Source organism: Tenrec ecaudatus, chromosome 16 (genome assembly GCF_050624435.1).
Source record: "Tenrec ecaudatus isolate mTenEca1 chromosome 16, mTenEca1.hap1, whole genome shotgun sequence".
NCBI classification, from domain to species: Eukaryota; Metazoa; Chordata; class Mammalia; order Afrosoricida; family Tenrecidae; genus Tenrec; species Tenrec ecaudatus.
In genome coordinates this window covers 68,084,219-68,096,573 of record NC_134545.1, presented here as the reverse complement: position 1 = coordinate 68,096,573, position 12,355 = coordinate 68,084,219, and the positions used below count along the sequence as shown (strand labels likewise).

Below are 12,355 nucleotides of genomic sequence, written 5' to 3'. Positions count from 1 at the left end.
GAATCATTTTGTATCCCATTGATACAAAATAAATGAGCCAGTTGCATTTAATTGAAAGGGGTCTCTGCAAATCAATCAATTATTTTGCCATAAGAAAAGACAGGTCTAAATGGACTGATGTTCAATAATTTACCGTCAGCTGTCTAATGAGTCTCTAAGCTACCATCTAGTTTAAAGTCCTATCACAGACAAGATGGATGAAACAACACATCACGTTGAGGAAATCTGCTGAAAAGACCTCTTGGAAGTGTGAAAAGCAAAGATGTTGCTTTGAGGACTAAGGGATTCCTTTCCCAAGCCAGGAGATTTTCAATCAGCTCATATGCATGAGAAAGTCGGACATAAGGAAGACCAAGGGAGAATCAATACATTGAATTATGGTGCCAAAGAATACTGACAGCGCCATGGACCGCTGAAGACATGAATGTATCTTGGAAGAGTTACCGAGTGCTCCTTAGAAGCAATGGCGGTGAGACTTCCTTTTACACACTTTCTTGTCAGCAGAGACCAGTCCCCGAGGAGGACATCACTTTTATAAAAGTAGCGAGGCCATAAAAAAAGCGCAGTCTTGTAACAAGATGGAGCGGCAATGTCTGGAACAATTGTGAGAGCCGGAGGGCAGGCAGTGTTTCCTTCTGCTGCAGCTAGCGGGCTAAATTCACTGCCCCTGAATGACAGCAGGACACCGTGTGACATCCTAGTGGATGTCTTCTATGTCACCACTCCTGTGAGTCCAAGAGCCTGTGTAGGCTGCCAACAGCATGGTTTATATTATACATGCAACAGAACATAATAGAAAGAATGAAAGAATAATAACTAGCAATATAGAGAGGTACAGCTATGGTTGCCCCCCTAAAACACCTAGTGGTTTGTGGGTAAAAACAAATGGTGGCAGGGTGGGCAAGATGGTTAAGGGGTTCTGAGAAAGAGAACAACAGGAGTGGTAATAATCCTCCCTGGCCAGCCCAGGCCCCAACAAGAGGACAATAAGACACAACAACTTCAGAAGGCAGGGGTGCCCTCTTTGGGCCAGCAATTGCATCTGTTTAAGTAAAGAGACTGGGGCAGCATTTGATGCATTTTGGATGAGTTATTTAGTTCACAAGTTCACCAGCATGAAGTTAGAGAAACCGACTACTCACGTTTGCCTGGATGATGACAAAGTAGCGCGTCTTATCTTCATAATTGAGTCTCTTCCTTAACACTACATTTCCTGTCAGCATGAGCGGAATTTCAAAGGTGTCGTTGGATGTCTGCAAATAGTTAAGGACATACGTTTGAGATAATCTGAGTATAATACATCAGGCAGAGAACCCAACATTATTATTGAGCCCTCTTGAAAGACAGGTACTGTGCCTATTATCTGAAAATACCCATTAAATATGAGTATAAGTTTTAAATATAATATTTTTATCATTTCTCAATGTGTTTCATGAGAGTCCTTTACTAATGACAACCAGGAAATATATTTCCTTTGGTAATTCTTCATATGTTATTAATTTGATTCATCCACAGCTCTGAGAAATTGCTAAATCAAAGTCGATATCTGAAAATCTTCCCTATTATCATATTTCCCTATACTTTAATCATTTATTTGAACACTAAGTATTTAAAGATTAGTAATTTGTGATTTCTACCTACTAACTCTTTGTAACATTCATGCCCATTCTATTTAGAGGTATAGATATGCTTCTATATCTTTCAGACATCTGATGCATATACAATTGTGATCTATAATATAAATATATTATCATTATCTAAAAATATATTATCTATTATAAAAATAGATTGTAATAAAATATACAATCTTTAAAACATTTATGTTATCTATCTGCTATATCTAGTATATATATAAAGCATATATATTATCTATATTAAATTATCTATTATAAAATATAGATGATATAAACATAAGCATTTTATCTATGCTGTATGACTCATATATAACATATATTTTTATAGTATATGTATAAATACTTTTTTCAGATAGGAAAGGATGTTGTGGAGGGCTGGTTGAGCATGTAGCCCTGAATAAGGATGTGGGGGAGTGAGTAGAAAGGGTATCTTTCCTCTGGATCCTTAACCAGGGCCGATGTTCCTCATTGGCCTTACCCAACTGATTTTTAATACTACTAGTGGATCCCCGGATGCTAGATGAGTGAAGATTTGTAGCCAAAGGCCTTCTTGCCCATGTGGGTCTACAGGCACCTGAAGGAGGGTGGTGGGGGGGGTGGCTACAGAAGACCTCCTTACACTCATAGAGCTGTGCTCTGCGAGGATGCCCGGGGGCTCCATGAGGACAGAGCTTCAGGTGAAGGCCTGGCCGCATAGGCTGCAGGTGCGTGGTGTCTTGGCCATGTAGCAGCTGGCACTGCACGCAACTGAAGGCCTGGCTACTCTCACCACGCTTGTCGGGCTTCTCACTTTGGGGACTGTGCTAGGTGAAGGGCATTTCAGTTGTGCCTGAAGGCACTTTGCGCTGGCCACACTCTGACAGCTTTTCACTGATGTGGAGGTAGGATGGGATTGATCCAGAACATGTATGGAAGTGCTGGCTGCATTCCTGGCCTTTCCACTGGCAAGAAGGCCACAATCCCTCCTTCCACCTCTTCCCGCTGTACTTGCAACTCTTACTGCAGGACTCACCATGGCTGTGTTTAGCCCCGTGCTCCAGTCTGCCAGTGCTTTAAGCCCAGGCCTACGTCAGAGCTGCTAGCCAGGCTCCTTGTCACTCTTGTGTGAATAGGATGCATCCCCTGGTCTGGCCCACTAGTTCTTCCAAATCGGCCTCTGGATGGAAACTGTTTCCACACTTAGCTCTGCTAAGAACAATCCTTACCAGACTGGTGGACATCCCTGTGCCAGGGCTGAGCGGGACTGGGGAGATAGTAGTACCTTCTTATGCTTCAACTCAGAATCAGGCCAGGAAATATTTCTCCCTAGCTCAAATTCCTGAATGTCCAGGGGCTCCAGGTCCAACAGTTCCTACTGGTTCCACCCCCTCAGGTTCTGACTAAAGCCCCAGGATTGAAGAAAGTGTATCATATTGGTTAGCACAGAGGTGAAGGAAGGTCTTGTGAGGTCCAGGAAGGGTCTTCAGTAAGAAAAGATTGTCAGGGCCCTGGGAAGGACAAGACACTCGATAACCACTTTGAGTCAGCATCTCTTCTCAGGTCTCCTGAAGACTAGAACCCGGCAAGTCTTCTCCTTGCTGTAATAGGGGAGGAAGGGCTCTCAGGATGAAATCCCTTTCTGTTCGTTGGGCTGCAGACACTTAGTGTGAGCTCAGACTCAGCCCCCAGCACTGTAACAGCACAAGGATAAGGGGGCATCAGGAATAAGCACTCTGCGGCCCCGCCTCCCTCGTGGGCATGCTGTACGATGAAGAAGGGCCTGGAGTTGGAGATGGAACCACCGGGAGCAGCCGCCACCCAGGCTCAGCCCCACAGCTCCACACAAGGTGGGTGACCTCAGACATTGTGATACTTGGACATTGCAGTTGTTGCCATGACTTCCAATTCATGTGATGTCGTACTTCACAGACAGGTTTGTGAATATTACATGATACACGCCATATGTTCAAGCATTAAATATAAATATTCACTTTAAATTATGATCTTTTAAAAGTCTCTGGGTTACAGGTTACAGTGCTTTTAGGACCTGACAATGCTGCTTAAATTATGTAAATTTTACCCAACTGCCTCTGGGGTTCAGTTTCCTCTTGATAATGTGTAGGTCATACAAAGCCATTTGAGAATGTCTTTATGTTCTGTTAAAAGCAGTGCTAAGTGTAAACCAGTGCTTCTTTCACTTTAAACAGCTAACATCCAGCAGCTCTCTGTCTCATGGCAACCCCATGTATGCCAGAAGAGCAATGTTTCCCATTGAGTTTCCAGTGCTTATGTTTTTTGAATAGATTTCCAGGCCATTCTTCTGAAATATCTCTGGCTAGACTATACCATGAACCCATTGGTTATCCTTTGTATTGCCCAAGGGCAGGAGCCCTGGTGGCCTAGTGACTTAGCATTGGGCACTAACCACAAGGACTACAACTCGAAATCACCAGCCTCCCCAAGGAAAGACGAGGAGGCTTTCTAATCCTGTAAATATTTACAGCTTGGAAACCCACGGAGGCAGTTCTACCTGATCTTACAGGGTCACTAAGAGTCAGCCTGGATTCCCTGACAGTGACCTTGGTGTGGTTTGGATGCACCACACAAGGAACGAAGGTTGCTCTCAGGAAGAGTAACTACAAAGAGTGAGTAGCAGACGCAGGATGGCAGAGCCGAAATTTAACAAGTCGGGATCTGTTATGTCTTTGATTCACCGAACCAATGAATCTTGACACTACCCTGGCCCTCAATATTTTAAGAAACAATACATGGCCTACTTGATTAAAAAAGTATCTTCTGTCTATATATTTTTATAGTATATCCCCACTCCTTGGCATTGGAAGTCATGAATGTTTACACATGATTTTTGCTATTATTTCTGCCTACCTGCAAACCCCTCAAAGGCAAAGAGCTGTGGGAGCAGAAAAATATATATTTACTTAAGCAAGCTTGAATTTTAGGAACCAAGGCAATACCGGCTTGCTGATAATTGGAGATATTTATCCATAAAAACTTAAATGACTTGGCATCTTTGTGTAGAAGGAATTGAAATGCTAATCTCTACCCATACTATACTAGTGACTCATATCTAATTATGGGCACACTTCTTAATAATCTCTTTTTAATCTAACTTGGCAGGCTCCAAATGTACAGCTTCCATCAAAAATAATATATAACACAGCACATCATTAACTGAGAATTTAGTTACTCAGCTACCATCAAAATAGTCATGGGTGACCATGAACTGATAAAATTAAGGGCGGGAGGGTTAAAATAATTTTGTTCCTTTTAGAGAGATGGAGATCCATCCACCCTAAACACATATATTGTCCTGTGTTCTTTGAGAGACTAAGCCAAGGTTATCGCTTTGGCGTCACAAAAAAGTCACCATGAATTTCTGGGCTGACCTCTCTTCCTTGACTGTAACTGGCTCTGCAGGGCCCCTGAGAAGCCATTGTTATGATTGTACCTTGCTCTCTGGATTGTATTGGGAAATCCAATACTTAAACCCAGTTATGATTTGCTCCATACAATCACCTTCATTAGTTTCAGTCTTCTTTAAAAACCTTTTGGAAAGATCAGCTTACTAAGGTAGTTGATGTTCGTGTAAATTTTTCGGCACTCATAAAGGCAGAAGTTTGCTGAACCCAACATGTGCCCTTAACATTGAAAATGCGGAACAGGTGAGATCCCACCTCCAGTACCAATTGTTTCACATGTAATTCCGTGGGTTTCTGCCATCAGTTTCTGGACTTCAGTCATAGATTCTTCATTTAAGTTAATTACCGTCCTTTTCTTGACTCATTGTTGAGATATTCCCAACCTTCTTTAAAACACTTTATGCATCTAAAACCTTGCTAATTTGGGACAGATTTGCCATTAACTTATTGAAAAATTCAATGACTAGTGAGAATGTCCACTTAAATTTTGTTAAACATTGACATTATTATCTTTCCTTGGAACAAAGATGATCCCTTTCCTTTTGGGAGGGCCTCTTAACCCATCTAAGACAAATGTATTACTGAGGGAACTTGCTAACTAAGTTTTATTTAGAATAAACCCAGGCATGTATGAACAAAACCCTAGTAGCAATACATGGTGTCTATCTTTCTTATACAAAACAAAGTAAAAGTTGGGCACAGAGAGGTGCCAGATGGAGATGTCCAAGAACTGGAGTAGGTAGGGATTGGACAACTAAGTGATCTCCCCCAGAAGTGATGAAGAGTCACCCCAGAACTGGTGACCTGAATTTGGATTTGTTGCCTCCTTATTTTTGAGAAAGTAAAGCTCTATTCTTTAAAATTACCTTCCTGGTACTTTTGTTAAAGCATTAAGAAATTAAAATATACTGAGAACTTCAAAAATTTATATAAAAAATTCATTATCTCTAAATTCCACTTTCCCAGGAGTTTTAAGAAGCCCCCTCATACATAGGAGAGATAGATGTATGAGTGTACTGGGAATTGGGAAGTTTAGCCTGTCTCTCAGGGATAATAAGCTCTCTCATTGTTTTTCTATAACTTTTATAAATCCGTCATGTTTTCTCTTCCTTCCTCTTCTTACACAAGACTCTGACTTTAGTTTCAATAACCAGCACTCGTGTCCTAATCAGTCACTATTCCAAAATCCCACAGGTTGAATACAATCACTTTAACCTTAACCGGTCTCTGCCTAAGCCAGACCACTGTAATCCACTGCTAATCAATATATAGGTTGATCGCCCTTGTTAGAGAGACTACGCGTCTATGATTCCCTAAAGTGAAAAGGGGAGGGGGAGGGGGGCAAGTGGCCCTTGTCCACTCAAGAGGAACTAAGAGTTGTGCTAACAGCATTAAATCTGGCCCCAATAGAAAAGAAACTTTTAACTTCGATCATGTTTTCTGTTTCATATTGACTTAACTCCTTCCTTCCCTTCATAAATACACACTTAAAGATGCACTGCGTATGCACAAATGTGCTTCAGGCAATAGATGTATATATGGATTATGATAGGCGTTGTACAAGTCCCCAATAAAATGAGTAAAAAGATTTTTTAAGCACTTGCCTTTCCTTAGGGGCATGTGTGCTGTGACTTTAAAATGGGGATATGAATTGAAAAGAAGACCTGGGCTCAATCACCTATTTAAACCTCCATACTCGCTGTAAAATGAAAATACTATGATTGTATAGGCCTAAGACTTCCATACAGTGATCCATGTAAATCATTATTAAAGTTTCAAACAATGCTCTTCGTAACCTACTTAAAAATAAGCATTGACAAGTGTTAATGTGAAATATGTTAATATTATCCACAATTTGGAAGTTGACCTTTATGCAAAACTGCTTCAGGATAATGATTCGCTAGAAGCCCTTTTACATGTGAACCAAGTTTTTAGCGTCCCGAATCCGGATGCAAACCTATAGTACATGCTACACATTGCAAATGAAAGCATGTCTCATGTTTTCTCAATCCTCTGAAAGGTGGAGGGAGCCACAGATATTAATTGCGAAAGAAAGACAGTATATTCAGGAAGAGTTGTAGAAAGATGTCCTCACTCTCTGACACACTCTAACAGAACCATCAAGAAAGAAAGGCTCTATGTGCCGCTTTACCTTCTCCAGGGCGTTTCTGAAAGGCAGCTGGGCTGCTACTACACCGCATGCCCTCCGTCCTTCCTGTGACTCTGGGTCAAAACACTTAAACAGGCTACTAAGTATCACTCTAGCCTGGTATTCATGAAAGAGATTAAGAAATTTGACAACCTCTTCTATGAATAGACTTATCAAAATAACTCTCAGGAGGCTTTGGAATATTTCATATGACATAAACTCACTGAAATGAAAGTTTCTACAGAGCACGTGGTAAAAAAAAAAAGTCATTCTATTAAATGACTTCATTAGTTCAATGCATTATGACTTTGCTTTCTCTTAGTATGAGGGTCCTAAAAAGATTATTTCACAAAACTGTAATGAGCAAAGTATACATTCTCTTAGTCTATAGTCTAGAGGGTTTTAATAATAATGCTTTATGAACTTATTTTTATGAATAAACATTGTAAAAATGATAAAATACACTGCAGGAAGAAAAACCTTAAAAGCAATGAACTAGCATCATAAAAAATAATTAGCAGAGAATAAAATCTTTAATCCAGAGTCTAGGATACTTATTAATGAGGTATTACTGATTACTTTATCATAAATATATCAAGAAATTATGGAAGATTATATGGGAACAAAGCCATAAATTAAATACCATAATATAAATATCAAGAGGAGAAAAATCTAAATTAGAAGGCAAAATATCTTGATGTTTTAAAGATTTTGATATAACAACTGCTGTTAGAGCCAAACTAAATCCCAGATCACCAGTTGGTGAGTTCTGGTAATGAATTCTATGGCTCAAAGCAGGGAGGGGTGGGCAGAACTGCGGATCTGATGAATACAGGACAAGTCACATTTTCTCCAGCTTACCACACCATGTGACATAACTTGAGAAGAAAATATAATTGTGCTTGCAAAAAGAGACACGATAAATAATACATTCATTACACATGCGATTTGGTTTTCAGATTTAGAAATAAGGAAAATATTATGATACTATCAATAAGAGGGAGGTAGTGGATAATTAACAGTAGTAGATATAAAAATAATTAAATATATTTCTCATAGCTCTTCAAAGGAAGAAATAAGTACCAAGCTTTACACAAAGTTTCTCTGATGGATCAAGATGTATTAGCTCCCCCAAATATGTCTTGGTTAATGCTTTCTCCACTAATAAATCCCAAATTAAGTACTCTCCTGTTGTCTTTTTATTGCCTCACTGAATTAAAACCATGATCAAAGAATCTCTTTATTTATTCCACATTAAGGCTGGACTGATAAAATACATTTTTCTATGGTGTGTGTTTGATTTTGACACTGCACATGGCTATTTCGATTATTCATTCAGTAAATAGGAAAAGGTGCATATTATATTTGATGTCAGTTCCACAAATCCCTGTGAGGAGGTAATGCTGATATTTATTAATACACTGGTAACAAGGAATTTTAGGCTCACAAAGCTTCCAAAAGATAGTTTCCAACTCATGAATTTTGTGTTAGAGATAAACCATGAATATGGATTTCTTATTTAACTGCTGTGCAATAAATAGTTTAAAGTGCGTGCTGTGCCATTCCATACTTGACGGGTGGTTTCCTGTTTATGGTTCAAGGCGTAAAGATTAGGAATCACCTTTGTAGAATGTAATCAATGACCATGGCACACATACAATTAATTCTTAAGCAAACCATAAAATCAAATAAATTGTTTAGAAATGAAATGCAGAGTCAGCTGCCTGTTTATCCTTTAAGGCAAACGTATTTTTCTCCTATGCTGTCTGTTTGATCGTTTCCACTCTAGTTCCGCAGGAGTCCTCTGATCCTTAGAGTCTGTCTTCTTTGCCACAGACTCAATAGCTTCCCATTTCTTGGCGTCATTGTCTCTGCCCATAAACATGCTGAAACTTACTGTTTTTGATTAATAATGATAAAAGAACCCATTTCTTCCTCATATCTGCTATACCCATGTCTCTTTATGATTAATTCCCATCCTCAATTTTTTCTTTTTTTTAATTACCACAGGTATTACAAATATTTCCTTTGAACAAAAATAGGAAAAGTGTACAGTGTATGAGAGTCTCATATTAGACTAACTCTGAGTCCTAACACGTGGAGTTTGGATGGGGCTTCCTGGATGGTGTGAACGCTTCGGTTCAGCTGCTAATCATAAGCTTGAAGGACACAGTCCACCCTAAGGCACCTCAAAGGCATGTCTAGTGATCGCCTTTCCAAAATTAGTTCTTGAAGAACCCTAAGGAGCCTATAGAGTTCCAACAGATGGGAGGAGCCATGAGTTATGATTACTGTTATTGGTCTTGTTCTTAGTTTTTGAAAAAAAATGCCATATCAATTACATTATTTCACCTATGAGCCTTGTATCTCAATTATGGAATAGAAGTGCTCCTACCAAAATTCCCAGTCCACTTTAATTATCACTATATATTTGTGAGTTAAATCCTATGATCAGTTAATAATTTTTACAAGTTTAGAGTTAAGAATTTCTGAGCTAAACATAGGTTTGGTTTGGTTTGGTTTTGGTATGTTTGAGTGTTTAATTGTATTTCTAATTGTTTAAAGTTTAGATAATGAATATGAAGTCTAGGAATAAAGGCATAATAATATATTAGCCATATTTGACATTCCTAGCATTGAACATTAAAGAGAAAATGATAAGTGGAACACTATTAATTAATGGCTTTAAAACTCTGCTTTGAGGAGCCCAGGTAGTCCGTGAAGAGGCCTACGACGAAGAAGAGAGCTAAGTCACAGAGCACCCAGCTCTCACTTCAAGCACAGGATTCTGCTTGAATCAGGTGTACACGTCACTGTTTAAATTGTCTCACAGCTTCAAGAAAGTGTCAAAAATCGAGGCCCTAATGCAAAAGAGGGCAAAAAACAAACACAACCTGGGAGGGCAATAACTAAACTGTGTTATCATCACCTTTGCTTTATTTTGGTAAGATTTCTGGGATTCTTGGGAAATACCATCACTAGAAATATGATTCTAAAGATATTTTTATGGGGAACTGAAGGAATTACATTAATTTGAGTTGTAGACAGTATATTCAACTATTCAACATTAAGTTTAGATGATACAGAATACACAAACACAATGGGAATTTAGTATAAAAAAAGAACTTGGACCATTATAAATATATTTAAAGCTTTTATCTACATATGCTAGAAACAAATTCAATTTGAAAACTAGAGGATGCATTTTTTGAAAGGCAGCATAGAGATAATTTTACTAGTAGTATCAATTTACTCCTTATAATCCAAATAGGCATGTACATACCGGATCATCTGGGTTATATTGAATCACATATTCTATCTGTCCATTTGGGCCATCATCTATGTCTGTAGCGCCATTGTCGCCTGAAAATCCTGTAAATACTGTGGTACCAACTGGAGTGAGCTGAAAGTACATAAAAGACAAACCTTAAATGACCATTCCATAGGCCGCACTCCACAATTGTTCAGCACAGTGATCAACCGTGTTTTAATAAGTGAAGAGTAGACATCGACCTGCAATCCCAAACCTGAAGAACTTTTGAAAGAAGCCTTATAAATTTTCCATAGAAGCTTTTTATACAGTCTGAAATTTCAAAATTCATGATCTTTGTTTTGAGCAAAGAAATGTTACACACTGCTTTAGTGTGTAACACATATGGACTCATTTATTATAACTGATATTTGAGCTGCTGTGAAGGAAATTCACCTGTTGTTTCTCCTTTAAAACAAACTTCATACATTGTTACATAGAAGTTAGGATTTAAATTATAGGAATTTTTTACAATTATTTTTATTACTTTAAAACAAACAAAAATGTAAACACATCGGAGAGATCAATGAAAATTGTCATTTCAATTTTATGCAAATGAAGTTAAAGGGAAGGAAAAATGGGGGCAAGAGAGGTACATTTACAGAGGGTAAAGGGAGCTGGGAGCCTCTTCAGTGTTTCAAATATTTGTTGAATAAAAATGGTCACATGACAAGATTTGAGGAAATAGTTACCTATTTTCATATAGGGTAAAAGAAATATTAGGGTATAAGACAAAACCATGATTTGAACATTTGCCGACAGACATAGCATTATTCTGATCCTTCAATTTTGAATTGAAATCCTACCCAAAAGTTACATTTCAACTTAAAAGATGGCACCTCCTCCCAAAACATTTCTGCATTCCAAAACATTGTGTTCCTTATGATTTGGCTTTGATTTTATAGTTTTGTTCCTTCATTACTTCAAATAGAGAAATGCACAAATTTTAGCAATAAATATATGCTCCTTTTTATAGTTCAGAGCCATTAGCTTTCTCAGTTTTGTTTGGAAATGGAAATGCAATTAAGGTGGAAAAAAAAGCATATTCTCTAACTCCAAAAAACATTTTCCAATTTCCCAAGTCTTATTGGCTATCAAACTTTTAGAAATATTTTTATGGTAGAAGTTGATTGCAATAAATAATTTGAAAGACTATAAAGTGCTTTGTTATCTTAATATTATCTTCAGTTCATAATTTTGTCATTGACACATCTTTTTAAGTCAATTTAGAAATTTCATTTTCATATAATAAAAATAACTAATATTTAGTAGTTTAAAATAAACCATATATTTATTTTAATGCTCTAAATGAATTTAAATGTATTGAATACTTCAAAACATTTATGATTAGTGATGAAATTAGTGAAAGATGATAGAGAACAGACTATAAGAGACAAGGGATAGGACTAATCATTTATTTGATTATGTCTCTAATTTAAGGCGAATAGAAAAAACAATTCCATTTCAATTACTCTCATTTTAAAATTTGATTATATTTGGGAATGCTAATGGAATTTACATGCTATGTCTTTAAAGTAATTCCTTTAAATTTAAAGTAGAAATATACATTGAAAATCAATGTTATTACTTGATATTCTGGAATGGAAAGTAAAAGATAAACCACTACCTAGAAAGGAGGAGGAAAAAAATGCATACAATTTCTAGCATTCAGAGGTCTGAAAGTTCTTTAGAGATAATTCTAAATTCTCTTTACACCTGTTTATGATTTCGGTAAAAATTTAAAACTTTACTTTCCAACAATGATAATAAAGTGTTTAGTTGTTGATGTGGAGATCTTTGCAGTGGCCATTGGTAAAGAGCCACATTTGTAATGAAGTTTGAC

The 12,355-nt window shown here is 37.7% G+C and overlaps 1 protein-coding gene across 17 annotated transcripts in view; it reads right to left on the bottom strand.

Annotated features, from left to right (window-relative positions):
• PCDH15 (protocadherin related 15) overlaps nt 1-12,355 on the bottom strand; it is an 819,982-nt gene that overhangs the window by 486,674 nt on the left and 320,953 nt on the right. For 16 of the 17 annotated variants that reach the window (XM_075535092.1, XM_075535093.1, XM_075535090.1 and 13 more), the window contains 2 exons: nt 10,486-10,605; nt 1,143-1,253 (listed from right to left, as the gene is read on the bottom strand). In XM_075535092.1, the coding sequence (XP_075391207.1) occupies nt 1,143-1,253; nt 10,486-10,605 (231 nt within the window). The remainder of the gene's footprint in view (nt 1-1,142; nt 1,254-10,485; nt 10,606-12,355) is intronic. The other variant, XM_075535086.1, reaches the window with a different exon arrangement.